Below are 17,172 nucleotides of genomic sequence, written 5' to 3'. Positions count from 1 at the left end.
GACTCTAAAAAATTGATTGCTCCTTACATTGATACATAATTTGCGTAATTTCTCTCTTTGCTATTGATGTTGATAACCTTGAGGAACCTTTTTCTAATTTTGATTTTGTTGATTTGCAGGTACAAGGGATTGACCTAAAGACTCTCCCGAGTCATTTGAAATACGTGTACCTGGGCGAAGGGAACACCCTTCTAGTCATAACTCCAGGGAATTGATACCCACTCAAGAGAAATCCTTAGTTGAGACTCTGAAAACCTACAATAAGGCCATTAGGTGGACTCTCGATGATCTCAAGGAAGTGAGTCCTTCTCTTTGCATGCATAAGATCACTTTGGAGGAAGGAGCCAAGCCCATGGTTCAACCCCTCAGGAGACTCAACCCCACAATAAAAGACGTTGTTCTAAAGGAAATTATTAAGCTCGATGAGGTCGATATCATCTACCCAATTCCTGATAGCAAATGGGTGAGTCTTATTCTCGTGATTCCAGAAAAAACCGGCATGACAATTGTGGAGAATGACAAGGGTGAGATGGTGCCGATGCGCATTCAGAATGAATGGAGGATGTGCACCGACTTCCAAAAGCTCAACGAGGTAACTAAAAAGGATCATTTTACTATCCTTTTTCTCCAGATGGTGGAACAGCTTACCGGAAAGTCATTCTTTTGTTTTCTTGATGGATTCTCCAAGTTCTACCAAATCTCAATCATTCAAGAAGACCAGGAAAAGATTACCTTCACTTGCACTTATAGGATTTACGCCTTCAAGAGGACGCCATTTTGGCTTTGCAACGACCTAGGTATGTTCCAAAGGTGTATAATGAGTATTTTTCCCGATTTCATAGTGCATTGAGGTATTCGTGGATGATTACAATATATGGAAAGTCTTTCGATGATTGTTTGCATAACCTTGGTTTGGTAATGAAACGTTGCATTGAAACTAATGTTGTGTTAAGTTATGAAAAGTGTCACTTTTATGGCTTCACATGGGATTGTTTTGGGACATCTAGTTTCTGTAAGGGGAATTAAGGTAGACAAGGAAAAGATAGATGTTATTGCTAACCTCTCTTATCCTACGTGTATGAGGGAGATTCGTTCTTTTCTTGGTAGCACAGATTTTTACAAGCGTTTCATCAAGGACTTTTCGAAGCTAGCATTACCACTATCAACATTCTTACAGAAAGATGTACACTTCAATTTTGACAAGGAGTGTTAGGAGGCCTTTGACACTTTGAAGGAAAAGTTGACTACCACCCCAATTCTTCACCACGATAGGACATATCGTTCGAGATTATATGTAATGCTAGAAATCTAGCAGTGGGGGTGGTTCTAGGATAAATGGTCGATAAGAAAATCCATGTCATATGCTTCAAATCATGAACCCTTAATCCTACCCAGATAAACTACACCACGACTGAGAAGGAATTTTTGGTAATCGTTTTCGCTTCAGATAAATTTCGCTTTTACATTCTTGGCTTTTCTATTACTATTTATGTTGATCATTCTGCTATTAGGTACCTCAGGACCAAGAACGAGTCTAAGCTCCACCTAATGAATTGGATGCTTCTCCTTCAGGAGTTCAACTTGACCATTAAGGATAGGAGGTAACAAAAAACTCGGTGGTAGACCACTTAAGCAGGATTGTGAAAAATGGGGATCCTACACCTATTCAAGAGAACTTCCCAGATGAGTTCCTTTTCCAGATCACCACATCTACGCCATGGTATGCTGACATGGTAAATTTCCTGTTTACAGGTAAATTCCCCTATGATATGTCTAGTTTTAGGAAGTCTAATTTGAGGAGTGATTTGAAGTACTTTGTTTGGGACCCATTATACCTTTGGAAGATTTGCTGTTACCAAATCATTAGGAGGTGTGTCCCAGATGAAGAGTTTGAGTCAATACGTTTGTTGAGATGGCATGTGGTGGGCATTTTAGCCCAAGGAGGACTGTTAGGAAGGTTTGGATAGTGGATTGATCTTGAATTCTCTGTTTGCTTACTGTTTTGCATTTTGTAAATCTTGTGAGAGATGTCAGAGGTTAGGTTCTTTGTCTAGGAGAAATGAGATGCAACTTAATTTCATTCTTGTTTTGAGATTTTTTATGTTTGGGGCATGGATTTCATGGGACCCTTTCCTTCTTCTTATGGGTACTTATATATCCTATTGGCAGTGGATTATGTATCAAAGTGGGTTAAGGCTATCCCCACTAAGACTAACAATGCTACTGTTGTTTCAGAATTCTTAAGGGCTAATATATTTTCCAAGTTTGGCATTCCTAGAGCCATAATTAGTGACCGGGGTATACACTTTTGCAACCGGACCATCAAGGCACTCATGAGGAAATATGAAGTCCACCATCAGGTTGTTACTCTATACCATCCTCAAATGAATGGCCAAGCAAAAATATCTAATCGAGAAGTCAAGAGTATCCTGGAGAAAACTGTTAATCCAACAAGGAAAGATTGGAGCTTGATGATGCTCTTTGGGCTTACAGAATAGCTTTCAAAACTCCGATTGGGATGACTCCCTTCAAGCTTGTCTATGGCAAGGCATGCCATTTGTTGGTAAAGGTCGAGCACAAAGCTTATTGGGTGGTTAAGTAATACAACATGAATTTAGCCCAAGCCGGTGAAAAGAGACTTCTGAAACTACAGGAATTAGAGGAATTGCGCCTTGAAGCCTATGAGAACTTAAGTCTCTAGAAGGAAAGTCAAAATTAATTCATGATAAGGGTCTTTTGACGAAGGAATTCAGGATTGGTCAGAAAGTGTTGTTTTATAACTCACATCTCTCACTTATGCCCGGTAAGCTTAAGTCCAAATGGCTTGGTCCTTTCAAGATTGTTAACTTATTACCCTATGGTGCAGTTGAGATCAAGAGCTTTGAGACAGGGAAGGAGTACAAGGTGAATGGGCATCGTCTTAAAATCTTCAATGAAGAGGAAGTCAACCCAGTTTACTCAAGTTTTTTTTTTACTTCGCCCTCTATCACTTGAGCCCGCATCACTAGACGTTGAGTAAAAGATGTTAAAAGTTGCACTTCTTGAAGGCAATCAGACGTTTAAGATCTTATTCGCTTTCTTTTTCCTTTTATTTTGTTTCTTTTATTTTCTTTTTGATTAAGTTGAAATAATGGCTGACTACATTTACTATTCCTTACAGGAGAATTACAATTTTGGCTCCTTGGAGGAAGGCTTCCCAATTGATTTTGCTTGTGCCCAATTCCAGGGGAGTTTTTCTATTCCCCTTGTCCCCTATTTTTGTCCTTAGCATGAATAATAACCTAGATATACATTGAGGACAATGCATAACTCTTAAGCTGGGGGTGGGTGAAGCATGCTTCGTGATATTTGATTTGTGATCTAAACATTTTGGTATGAATTTTTGAATGATTGTTCGTTCTATTTGTCGTTTCCTTTCAATGACAGATTGATGACGCACTCATTAGGTTGTTTGTGCTTAAAGAGGAGAAACTTTCATGATTTTGAGCTTTTTATAAAAATCTTTTTATGAGATCTCTGCATAATGAACTTAGGTTGAGAATTTTTTTTTTTTTAAATCCCTTAAAAGTCCTAGAAATGGATTATCCATCTCGGATTTTTATTGTCACCTCAAAAGGCCCCCTTTTAGCTTGGGAGCAACTCTTAGTGCCTGAGAGCAAAATTAGATAATGAGAAAAAAAGTAGCCTAGTGTGCAAGAAAGAAAAACAAAGTGAATCAAGCTAGTTGCTTTTCTGATTTGAAAAAACAACATAAAAATGAGGCATAAGTCGGTGTGCCTACAAAAAGTAATGTGTGTGTGTGTGCATGGATAGAGGTGAAAAAAGCTACCTCCGTTGTGTCTAGTTAGGGCCTGTGAGAAAAAAGTGATAGGTTCCTGGCAGTTGGGTGTGAAAGCTAGCCCTCTAGGTAAAACCAACGCCCTCTATGTTTGGTGTGTGTAAGTTTTTGGCACTCCTAGCTAGTGTTGCTCTTTGATTCGCAATAACAGTATGTCTTAAGCTGATGACCGAACTAAAGTACAGGGAAGATGAGATGGGGGCAGGATAATACTTTTCCATGCACTTTTCAATGTACGGAAAAGTTTTCATGCCTTAATGTTTCATTTATGCATAACCCTTATTGCAAAATTCCTTTTTATATCAAATCTCAATTGAGTGATTATTATGTGATTTATTATGCGACCCAAAAGACTATCAATATTTAAGATTGGCTTCGATGAATGGAGCGAACATTTTCTTGTCGATTTCATGATTGAGTGTTATGATCTTGCTCGGGAAGATCAAGAGTTAAGTTGAGGGTCTTCGATAGCTCTCGAAAAAAGCTAAGTTTATGACCTTAACTTTACTATTTTCAGTTAATTCTTGTGTCTATTTATCTTATTTTGTAAGAGAATTGATCCCATGGACCAATTACATTGCAAAGTTGAAGAATCAAGAAAAAAGGACGGAAAATCGAGAGTCAAACGCACCCAAATGTAGCTGAGATGACAAAAGACTAAACTGCCCTATTTCAGCGTCGCAACACTCATCAATAGCCTAAGTCTAATGCTCACTCGATGCTTGAAGGTAGTAGACTTAGGTGTAGGGCAGCGTCGCAACGCCACTCCGAGCGTTGCAACGCTTCGAAGATTGACAATGCCACCCTTGCAACGCCAGCCAAACACCTCTACTCAACGCTATAAGGCATAATAGGTAACATTTCAATGCTCCCCTAGAGCGTCGTGATGCTACGGACTTTGACAGAGTTTCCCTCTGTGCACACACAACTGAGCATCAGGCTACCATTGTGATGCTTCTCAACGCTTTGCACGGTGCCACTACAGTATTACAACGCTCTTCCTAGCGCCACGACGCTATGGCGAACTTATAAATATAGCATTTGGGGTTCCAGCTGAAGGTGTGAAGAAATTTAAGAGTTAGACGTTTTTTGGAGCAATTTCAGTCGAATTGTTGAGCAATTTTTTATATAGTCAGCCTCATTTCTCCATTATTCATTGTAATTTCGTTATGCGGATGCGAGGCTAGGTAAATTTTCTTGGGATTAGTAGTATGCTTTGATTCTTGAAGGTCCACTAGTTGATGTATTTAATTGTTATGAACCCTTGGGAAGATTTAATTGATTCTTAATAGAATTTCTATGAATTGATCTGACAAAATCATCATAGCCTATATATATTGATTGATTAAGTTGGGCATATTAAGATCACATGTCTAGGGTCTAGACTTTTTCTAGCCAAACTCGTGTATGCCCTAATATATTCTTTCCCAATTAATCATATTATAAGATATGGCTTTTCCGACTTGTGGTGTGTCTCAACAATTGAACCCTTTCGTAAAGCAATTCAAATTTTACTTGTATGTCACTAAGAAGGAAGATTCTTAAATTGAATCGGTGCTAGTTTGGTTTATATCAAAATTGGCTAATTGGGCTATTAAATTTTCTAATAGGTTGAGGGGTTCATGAAATTAGTACCATTAGCTAGTGCTTGATGATAGAAATAAAAAGCATACATACTAATCCCAAGGTTTTTCCATCAATTGAATTTAATCCCTTTTTCGCACTCATTCTTATTTTCTTTGATTGCTTGTTAATTGATTTACAAATCTAACCAACCCCCCTCCCCCATTACATGGAAATCTTTGATTATCCTAGCTAATCATTAGTTTCTCTGTGGATTCGACCCCAATCTTACCACTTTACTGCATTTGTGGTATAAGCGTTGAGTCGGTGAAACAAAAAAAAAAGTTTCCTTTGTTCGGGGTCTGCGACAGACCTCCAAACACTAAGGCATTGGGTACACAAGCCCTGCCTTCCTTGAGTAAAACTCCATCTGTTCTTAAACCATAATTTGTCCTCAAACCTTTACCTACCTCTTCAGCTATCTTTCGAAGACTAGAATCTCCTGACTCTTGACGTGAAATATCATTAACTAAGGTAGGTCATACCTGGAATGAAGCTAGCAAGCCTTCTGCCTGATCAACTACTAGATTAATATTAGTATATCTCAACTCTTGCAACACTAAACCTCGTACTGAATAGAGAGTAGCTCTCATTGTTCCTGTTTTCTTGTTTAGAACATCTGCCACCATATTTGTTTTCCCTGGATGGTACTCAATAGTACAATCATAATCTTTAATCAACTCTAACCATCTTCTCTGTCGCAAGTTTAACTCTTTTTTATCAAAGATATACTTTAAACTCTTATGATCAGTGAAAATGTGGCAACGCTCACAAAAAAAGTAATGTCTCCATACTTTAAACTCATTTTTCTTCAACTATCTAGAAGCATAGGCTATCACTCTACCTTCCTACATTAGAACACAGCCTAGTCCCTGTCGGGATGCTACATAATAAATCTCAAACTCCTTACCTGGAGTAGGAAGTGTAAGTATTGGAGTTGACACCAATCTCCATTTCAACTCTTGAAAACTATGCTCACAGTCAGGAGACCAAACAAACTTCACATCTTTCCTAGTCAGACTAGTCAATAGAAGAGTTATCCTAAAATAGCCTTACACAAATCGTTTGTAGTAACCTGCTAAACCCAAGAAACTACGTACCTAGATACCGTAGAGGGTCGCTCCCAATTAACGATTGCTTCTATCTTCTGAGGATCTATAGTAACTTCTACTGCAAATACAACATGCCCCAAGAATACAACTTGATCTAACCAAAAATCATACTTACTAAACTTGGCATACAATTTCTTGTTTTGCAATGTTTGAAGCACTAACCTCAAATTTTCCACATGCTTTGCTCTACTACTAGAATAAACCAGAATATCATCAATAAAGACTATCACAAACTGATCTAGATAGGGATGGAATATCCTATTCATAAGATCCATAAATACTGCAGGGGCATTCATCAAACCAATGGCATTACTAAAAACTCATAGTACCCATATCTAGTCCTGAAAGCAATCTTTGGAACATCCGCTTCTTTTATCTTTAACTGATGGTATCCTGACCTCAAGTCCATCTTAGAGAATACTGTAGCTCCCTTTAACTGATCAAAGAGATCATCTATATGAGGTAAAGGATACTTATTCCTAATCGTTACTTTGCCTGTACAAGCTATGGACTCACTAATACATCCAAACCCTGATCTACTAACTGAACCAGCTGCAGGTTTTGATCTCTTCCTGCTTAAACTCTGCTGGTTCATAGCTCCTTGTCTTTCCATAGTTGAGTGTCCAAAGAATGGAGGCCTAAGACTCTTACCTCTAAATTCTGCTAGAATCCTTTAACCCTGATCTACTAACTGAACCAGCTGCAGGTTTTGATCTCTTCCTGCTTAAACTCTGCTGGTTCATAGCTCCTTGTCTTTCCATAGTTGAGTGTCCAAAGAATGGAGGCCTAAGACTCTTACCTCTAAATTCTGCTAGAATCCTTTATTGCTCTTCTTTTCCTCATTGCCCTTGATCGACATCAAGTAGGCTCCACTCAACTCTAGTGGTTATCTCCACTAGTTAAGTGAAATTCATCCAATTAGCTGTAAAGTGACTAGAGTACAGATTTCCTTTCTTAAGTAATTCTCAAACCTTCTGCATCTATCTTTCTCTTCAGCTATGATCGAAAAAGCGTACTGAGACAACTCTGTGAACTTCTGCTCAAATTGCGCTAATGTCATCGATCCCTGAACTAATTTGAGGACTTCTCTCTTGGCTTCTCTGAAGGAGCTAGGATAATACTTATCCTGGAACACTTTTTTGAACTCTGACCAAGTCATAACCTCTAATTGGTTCCTTTTGGCATCTACGATCTTCCACCATTTCTCAACTTCTTTCTACAATAGAAACACCGGTAATCCGACCTTACAGTCTTTAGGGCATCTCCTCACATTAAAGAACTTCTCAATTATGTCTAGCCAGACCTCAGCATCTGCTGGATCTGTGGCTCCTTCGAACATCTTCACACCGAAGACTTTAAGCCTCTCGATGCCATACTTCTTCTTTGGCTCTGCCTGCACGGACTCTACATACATCGCTAGCCTCTGGACGATCCTGTCAAATACTCTTTCCTCTATATGAGGATCTGGTCCCATCTGCAGGGTATTTGACTTTCTTGAATAACTGGATTCTTACCTTTTCTTTTACTTGAATCTGGATCCCTTCTATCCTCAGAGTTTCTAACGGTAGGGTTAGGATCCCCGTCTGTCATCTGCTTGCTCCACCTGCCACTTCTTCTTGGCATTCTTACCTAATTATGAAGTATACATTTTAGGGACTCATAATAGAGACCTGGACTAATGCATGATCTCTTTCTCCTTGCCCAAAACCTTATGCTCTGATACCAACTTCTCACACCCCTTCCCAGATTACCTTCTTAATTCATAAGAGAATGTGACCATAGTAGTTACCAACCCTTTTGTGGCACTTACTACCTAACTAACCTAACCTGCTTAGGAAACTGTGGAATAACATAAATAACATTCAAGAGCAAGCGAAACTTTAAACATTTAAAAATAACCTCAGGGCTCTACACATAGCAAACTTATAACATATATACATATCAAGGTTCAGTAGGTCCCTAACTCATTACTAGTCCCTAATATTAAGACACGTGTGTACAAATATATACATAGTAGACACCTAAACTTCCTCTTCAATTGAGTCTTTAAGTGGTAGAGTAGTAATGCACTTATCCTCTGGGAGATGACCACTACCTGGGAGAAGGAAAATATTTAAATGAGTGAGCTACTAGCCTAGTCAGTGACTAAAAATTCATGAACATCACGCTTTTAAATTGAAACAGCCAAACAAACTCATATTTAAACTTTAAAACATAGCATAGCTTTAAAACATAGCTTAACATAATCCTTAGTTGAGAGAGGACCATTTTGCTCAATCCCTCAACATTAAACCTTAGTTGGTGTTGAGTATTCTCAATACAACCAACGTCGACTTTACCTACGTGCACGTGGTTATCACTAAGTACTATCATACCTTAGGTAATATGGCCTAGATACCTTCTCATTGTTCTTCAGTATCGAGTTTTAATAATCATCATAATACTCATACTTTGAAGTAAATCATACTTTGAAAGCATAGCAACGTAAATCATATGCTTAAACATGCTCACTTTAAAGCATCAACTTTCAATGCATGCTTCTTGACTAATAAGCATTGAAATACTTAAGTCATGCTTATAAACTTCTTTAAAACTAGCATGCGTTAATGGCTTCATGAAAATAGTTTGATTGGAAATCATTTAAACATTCTTTTTAACATAAGCAAGCATGAGTCTAAACATTTATTTAAAACATGTGTTACTAAAACATTTTGGAAAACATCAACTTTGTCACTCACGGCCTTGGGCGTTCCTCCTAGGGTTGATAAGCTCTTCCTACTGATGTTAACCCTGTGGAAATGAATAACATGTTTAACTAGTTCCATAAGTCTTCTTGTGAGACTAACTCACCTAAATGAACTTAACATTCAGCTTTAAACATCAATTTCCCTCTCAATGCATACCTTTTATGCATCCAACACTTAGGAAAAAATTCAGTAACTAAGCCTTAGTCATGCGCTCAACATAGAAACCCATGTGCCCATCACATGTCCTATGCGCTCGTCCAGCGTAGGCCAATGCACAACCAGCGCCCCTTGTGTCCACGCGTCTGCCCGCACAGCCTAATGGCCCTTGTGCCTGCGTGTCTGCCCGCACAGCTTAGCGCCCACTCAGCACAACGCACCCCTCCCGCACATCTTTAACACACGTCTTGCACCCAACCAGCTTCTCGTTCGCGCCAACAACCTGCCTGGGTTGAGCAGCCTACTTGCTCAACAGTTGCAGCTACTTGCTTGTTTAACTAAAACACAATTTCAACTTTGAGCTCGAATAACTTATTTTCCAAACTTTATCTTGTTTAAAACCATGGGTATGTAATGCCCTAGTTTATTATATTTCTCTATAAAACTCAAAAACTCAATATATTCATATGTATGTCACCACTGGAATTTCAGCCCAAGTGGAAGTTTATTGGGTTTTATGTCCTAAAAGTCGTGGTTTGTAAACAATAAACTCATTCTGTAAATCGACAAAATTGTTATTGAATATATGAATTACTATTTTCGTTTTAGAAATAAATCCAATAAACTAAAAAGATCCATGACTATTACATGAGTATTTGAACTTTATGTGGAGACATAAGAGTGGATCAGGTTCGAGTAAATAGTCAAAATGATATATAGTATACGAATAAGGTTGGGTGCCTTATTCTGGTAACACTATCAGATGCGGTCCACTCTGTAGTTATTACAACGAGTTGTAAAGTGCTACAAACTAAGTGATCCTAATTCGTTCATGTGGTGACATGAGGAACGGGGGCGTCCTGTGCAATGAGTTTGCATAAGATCGGACCAAGAAATAAGTTACTCTTACTTTAAAACGTTGTTTACTATTTAAGACTGACTATTTCATAACGATGACCTAGGAAACTTAACCTTAATCCTGAGTTGACTATGAACTCCTATTTGTTCGGGATTATCCTTAGATTTGCATAGGTAAAGGTTGGCTCAACAGTACCAGCTCAATAAGACTCCCATTTTAGGGGTAAGACTGGGTAGATAGCTGGGGACATAGGGTGTAAGATGGAATTCACTCCTACTCGCTTTCAGGGATAGTAGAGGGTTGCTCCCTTAAGTGCTGACTCCGAGTTTTGAATAAGGGGCCCCACCCTTTCATTGACTCGAGAGGGACTCGATTTGATGATCAATTGTTCATTAGAGGATCAGTGGGACTTAAGGAACAAGAGCTAATCTCGAGGGGTAAAACAATCATTTGACTCAGTCGTTATTACGAACAACCTGTGAAGGGTTAACTTACTAATCATGGTTATATCGAGTGCACACAATATATCTACAGTGAAGGAAGTGCAACTTTGGGCTTTAGTGGAGTATGGTAGTTAACGAATGGAGGTTAACTAATCATGGTTATATCGAGTGGACACAATATATCTACAGTGAAGGAAGTGCAACTTTGGGCTTTAGTGGAGTATGGTAGTTAACGAATGGAGGTTAATTTGATGTAAAGAGTTTAGCCAATTAATCTCGGATCGTTTGAGCTCATGATCTATAGGTCCATTAAATCCCTATACTAGCTCACAAATGGATAACTCTTAGAATAGTGTGATAAGTTGATCTGAAACGTTCAAATTAGAATTAAGGGAATTAGTAATTATATGTGATATAATTACACGTTTAATTTTGGAATTAAACAAAATAGGAGAATTGAATAATACTTAAATCAGATTCATGGCGGTGGAATTAATGTTGAATTAATTTAATATTTGATATTAAATTAATTAAAATTAATTAAAATTTTTAACTAATTAACTATTGATTTTATTAGAAAATTTAATTTTGAATTAATTTTTGTAAAATTAATAAAATTTCAGTTTTAATTGTAAAATTGAAAACTGAAATTGAGATTTAATTTTGAAAATAGTTTCAAAATTAAAAGAAAATGAGAATTTTGAAAATGGAAAACCCCACAAAAAGTGGGATTTTTTCACTTTCTAACCAAGCATTTTATTCACTTCTCACTACCAAAAATTGGAGTTAGAACTGGCAGAATTCGATGCAATTAGATTGCGTGGTATTCCAGAATATATCACATAAGCTTCAGTTGAAAGACTCCCAAGCAATTGACTGAATTTGTTGAGAAATTCTGGAGGTTGAAGAAGGTCTTCAACCTCGGTAAACCACCGACCTCTTCTCCATTTTTCCCTAATTCAAGCTTATTTTGAGTCTCACAACTCAATCTAAGGCTCCAAGAGATCAATAGCGAAGACCGTGTGGTGGTCACAACTAAAGGAAAAGGAGATTGCAGCTGAAGATCAAGATTCAAGAGATTCTTCAAAGGTATATGTTGAAACCCTCTTAATTCTCTGTGAACATGCTTATTTTGATGTCAAAATTAATGAATTACAATGCTTAATGATCTGTTTTCTTCTACTTCATGTATCTGTAAACCAATAATAACGACCTATTTTAACTATTAAAACAAGTTGCTATTAAACTTGAGTGAGCATGCAGCTTATCTTTGTTATAGATTTTAAATGTCCAATTCATTTTATAACTCTTATAAAACTATAGACATGTTATAACATGCACTTAAGCATTCCATACTTTAATATAAAAATTATATTAAATTAATGAAACCCTAAACATGCATACTATATATTATAACTAATTTATAACATATGTTAATACATGAAACATGCTTTTATATGATGGGATTTTAAATCTACATGGCATACAATATGCACATCCATGATATAATTAAAATATAATATACATCACATGCATAAATATTTGGACTAACTTTGGCATCCTAAGCAAGCAAATAAGCTAATTAACATAATTTTAATACAAAAAAGCTTCAAACTGCCTCCGTACCACTCGATCCAACCCGAATTAGACCCGAACCACTTGAACTAGCCCTCTAATGCTCCAAAAAAATTGAATCGAACCAAATAAGGATGAACGGACCCTAGACAGCCAAACCGATTGAACTGGACCACTCTCGTGAACCAATCCTCGTGCGCGCGCATTTCTGGGCTGGGATGAGTAGTGTTGCAACACTCCATCCCAGCATTACAACACCTTAGGCTTCAGGAAGAACAACATTGCAACGCTGCCTAGCAGAAGCACCAATTCTAGTTTTCTCCAACTGACCTTGCTTGATTGAATCTTTAATTATAACCTAATTTGAATTCTATTGACTCCAATAAAATTACAGACCCTTAAGCACACATTAAGGCTCATGAATCAAGAGCCAATTACAATTATTACTGAAGGAACTCTTAAACAAGAGAACCATTGAGCGGAAGCAAGATCGTTCCAAACTCATTGTGAAAGAACAAAAACATTTACAAACATCCAAGAATAGTTATGCATCATCGAGTAAATTACAACATTCTATCAAGTTAAAACAACCTAGGATCGAGTGACATACCTTTGAAGAACTATTCTTCACATAATCCCTCTATTAACACCAGTCATTCGTCCACACAAACTCGATTAAATGTACAAAGGCAACGAACAACCAGTGTAACTCACGAACTATCAGATCCTCGAACCCAATCGAATAACACTCGATCCTCAACCCTCGAATAGCAAACTCGACACCACCACTCGATTACCTTATATTCTCGGTATGAGAATCCAGGAGGCGTGAGCTCTGTATGTATTTGGTAGAGGAAAGGAGGAATTGAATGATTGAGTAAGTGAGAGAATGGCTAAGTCTATCGTATATACTGGGTACTCGATCATCTAGCAAACTCGTTGGTTGATGCTTGATCATTCACTCTCTCAATGGCTATCGTATAGCTCTTTTTTTCGCACGATTGGAAATGCCTTCGATAATAAAAAAATGAAAACATTTGTCATTTTTATCCGTCAATTATCAAAACTAATAAAAACTTCCCACTTGCAGCGGTCAAAGAAGAGAATAATAACCAACCAAACAATTATCTTATAATTGTTTTAATTAAAAATAAATATAATAATGAATTTATATATTATATTTATAACCTATAGTTTTAATATCATATCATATGTAATATTTAAACCATAGTTATTTTTCTCCTTCATTGCATTTAATATAAATCATATTTATATTAATTCCTCCAATTAGTGTATCTAATATATCAAATCAATTATATCACATATAATTGAAATAATTCAATTATATCATATATAATCAAATTCTCTCTTGTTAATTTGAACATTTCAAACTAACCCAAAAACTGATTCTCAGCTTGAATCCATTGAGCTACCAAGGGGACCTCGTGGACCTATAGGTTGAAGCTCCAACAGTACGTGAATAACTAATTAAACTCTTTAATCACAATATCCACTATCCATTAACTGTCAGGCACTCCACTAAAGACCAACAACTATATTCTTCACACAACAAATATATTTTTGTGTCCATTGGATATAACCAATCAACACTACGATGAGCCTTCACAAATCGCTTGTAAGTACAGTTGGGCCAGTTTACCCTTTTGCCCCTGTAGTTACATCTAACTCCTTAAGTACCACTGATTCCTCTAATGAACAATACATCATAGTCCTACTATGAGTGAACTCTTCTCGGGCCATGAGAAGGTGTGGCGCCACATTGTTCAAGTCCTGGAATCAGCCGTTAAGGGAGCAATTTATCTACTTACCCCTACTTCAGGGAATGAGTGAATTTTCTTTTGTGTAGCTGAGTTGCCAGCTCCCCAATCAGACCAATCCCCAAAGTGGTAGGTTTAAGTCTACGATCTGGCCATTCTCACCATGCAAATCAAAGAACCACCCTCATAGGCAAGAGTTCCCAACTCACACAGGATTAAGGTCATGTTACCTATAGCCATCCTAGTGAAATGAAAGTCTTTGTCATGAATAGCGTTATATAACGAGACTAAACATTTTGTGGTCCGGTCTTATACAAACTCCTTTGTATATGATATCTGTGCTCGCATGTCTCCACATAAATGACCAGGATCAGATCATTTGTAGTACTTTACAACACTTGTAACATCTACAAAGCGGGTCGTATCCGTAGTGTCACCAGGATAAAGTTTCCCTCTTTTATCCATATACTACACACCATTTAGGTTATCACTTAAGGCACGATCCACTTGTATGTCTCCACATACATGCTTAAGTTACAATGATAACCATGGATCTTAGTTTATTGGTTTATGGTTAAAGTAACTAAAATATCTCATATTTCATAGACTGTAATGAATAAAATATCTCATATTATTACATCACAAATGTTTGTTCATACATGTATTAACAAACTACAGGACCGTATGAGATTTAGGGCATCAACCTCAACAATCTCCCACTTGTCCTTAAGCTAGTGGGGTGTACAAGATAAAAACAAGTACAAAATAATAAACTAAGGCACTAAGGCCTAGTATAAAATCTCCCACTTGCCCTAGTCCAGCCGCGGATGGTCCTATAGACCCATGCTCTGAAGGTGAGCCTCAAAAATTGTAACCGTGAGACCCTTCGTAAATGGGTCAATAATGTTGTACTCTAAATCTATCTTCGTGACTATCACGTCCCCTCGATGCACAATCTCGCGGATGAAATGGTATTTCCGCTCTATATGCTTGCCACGTTTGTGACTCCTATCTCCCTGGAATTCGCCACAGCACCACTATTATCACAATAAAGGGTGATGAGCCTAGATATGTCTGGAACAACTTCCAGATCAGTCAGGAACTTCCTAAGCTAAACGGCCTCCTTAGCAGCTTTACAAGCTACTACATACTCAGCCTACATGGTGGAGTCAGCGATGCACCCCTACTTAGTGTTTCGCCATACTACAGCTCATCCGTTAAGAATAAACAGTAATCCTGAAGTGGATTTATGATAATCCTTATCAGTCTGAAAATCAGAGTCTGTGTATCCGATAAGGATCAAATCCTTAGATCCATACACAAGCATGTAGTCCCTCATTCTCTGAAGATACTTGAAGATGTTCTTGATGGCAGTCTAGTGACCCTGTCCTAGATTAGATAGATATCTACTGACTATCCCCACAGTGTAGCAGATGTCAGGTCTAGTACATAACATCGCGTACATCAAACTGCCAACGCCAGATGTATAGGGGACTCATCTCATTTCCTCAACCTCTTAAGGTGTCTTAGGACACTGTTTCTTAGACAATGTAATTCCATGTCGAAAAGGAAAAAGGCCCCTTTTGGAGTTCTGCATCGAGTACTTTATCAACATCTTCTCAATATACGATGCCTGAAACAGTGTTAGCACTTTGTTATTTCGATCCCGAAAGATCTGAATCCCAATAACAAACTGAGCCTCTCCCAAATCTTTCATTGGGTCGCTAGCCAGGTCTTAACTGAAGTCAGTAAACCTACATCATTCACAATGAGTAGGATATCGTCTACATATAACACTAGGAAAACTACTAAATTGTTGATGATTTTCTAGTAGACACAAGGCTCATCAACGTTTTGGTCAAAGCCATAAGATTTGATTGCAGTATCAAACTTTATGTTCCAAGATCGAGATGCCTGTTTCAGTCCATAAATGGATTGATTCAGCTTGAACACCTTTTGCTCCTGATCTTGGGCTATGAATCCCTCGAGTTGCACCATATAAATGGTCTCCTCGAGATTATCACTAAGAAAGGCAGTCTTGACATCCATTTGTCATATCTCATTGTCATAATATGAGGCAATGGACAGGAGGATGCAGATGGACTTAAGCATGGCAACAGGCAAGAAAGTCTCCTCATAGTCAACTATCTCCACCTGGGTATAACTCTTTGCCACAAGTCTAGCCTTAAAGGTTTGCACTTTCCCATCAACACCCCGTTTTCTCTTGTAAATCCATTTGCAACCTATAGGTTTAATCCCATTAGGTTGATCTACAAGATCCCATACTGAGTTGAAGTACATAGACTCCATCTTGAGATCCATGGCTTTGACCCATTCATCTCGGCCAACATCCTCCATTGTCTTCTTGTAAGACAACGGATCCTTAACCTTGCCATCAACTACCAAAGCCAGGATTTCAGTTAAACCCATATAGCGAACAGGTGAGTTTGCAACCCTCCCACTACGTTGAGGTTCCCTCAACTCTTGAAGTAGATTTGACCGACTAGATGAACTTCCATCAATAACTCTTGTTGATATAGCAGGCTCTTCAATAACTTTTGTTGAAGTTTCAGTAGTTTCGTTGGAAAGCTCACGCAACATGATTTTACTTCTTGGACTATGCTTCCGTATATGATCATCCTCAAGGAAGGTAGCGTTTGTCGATACAAACACCTTGTTTTTCTTAGGATCATAAAAGTAACCTCCTCGGGTCGCTTTGGGGTAGCCTACAAACAGGCACAGCCTCGAACGTCGTTCTAGTTTCTTAGGATTAGCCACAAGCACATGTATTAGGCAACCTCAGATGCAGAAGTGACACAAACTAGCTTTACGCCCGTTCTACAACTCCAAAGGTGTTCTGGCAACACTCTTGAAGGGAACACAGATGAGGATATAAGCTACAGTCTCTACTGCAAAACCCTAAAACGAGTTTGGTAAGGAAGCGTAACTCATCATTAACTGAACCATGTCCAACAGGGTTTTGTTTCTCCTCTCCGATACACCATTCTGCTGATATATACCAGGTGCTGAGAGTTGGAAAA

At 38.0% G+C, this 17,172-nt stretch overlaps 1 protein-coding gene across 1 annotated transcript; it reads left to right on the top strand.

The window, feature by feature from the left end:
- Nucleotides 1-352: 352 nt before the first annotated feature.
- On the top strand, nt 353-2,498 carry LOC150038822 (uncharacterized). The gene is made up of 3 exons (XM_090314569.1): nt 353-797; nt 1,753-1,902; nt 2,170-2,498. Exons 1-3 carry the CDS (start codon nt 353-355, stop codon nt 2,496-2,498), a joined length of 924 nt encoding a protein of 307 aa, XP_090170695.1.
- Nucleotides 2,499-17,172: the final 14,674 nt, after the last annotated feature.

The sequence above is a fragment of the Benincasa hispida genome, chromosome 1 (assembly GCF_027475165.1).
Source record: "Benincasa hispida cultivar pf3 chromosome 1, pf3_genome.v1.1, whole genome shotgun sequence".
Lineage (NCBI taxonomy): Eukaryota > Viridiplantae > Streptophyta > Magnoliopsida > Cucurbitales > Cucurbitaceae > Benincasa > Benincasa hispida.
Note: the sequence above shows the minus strand (reverse complement) of the source record. Positions and strands in the feature narration are given on the sequence as shown.

Coding starts and splice junctions, on each gene's coding strand:
- LOC150038822 (XM_090314569.1), top strand. CDS start 353: ATGGTTCAACCCCTCAGGAGACTCAACCCCACAATAAAAGACGTTGTT. Junction 798..1,752: donor TTGGCTTTGCAACGACCTAG/GTATGTTCCAAA, acceptor TCCTGTTTACAG/GTAAATTCCCCTATGATATG. Junction 1,903..2,169: donor TGAAGAGTTTGAGTCAATAC/GTTTGTTGAGAT, acceptor TCCTATTGGCAG/TGGATTATGTATCAAAGTGG.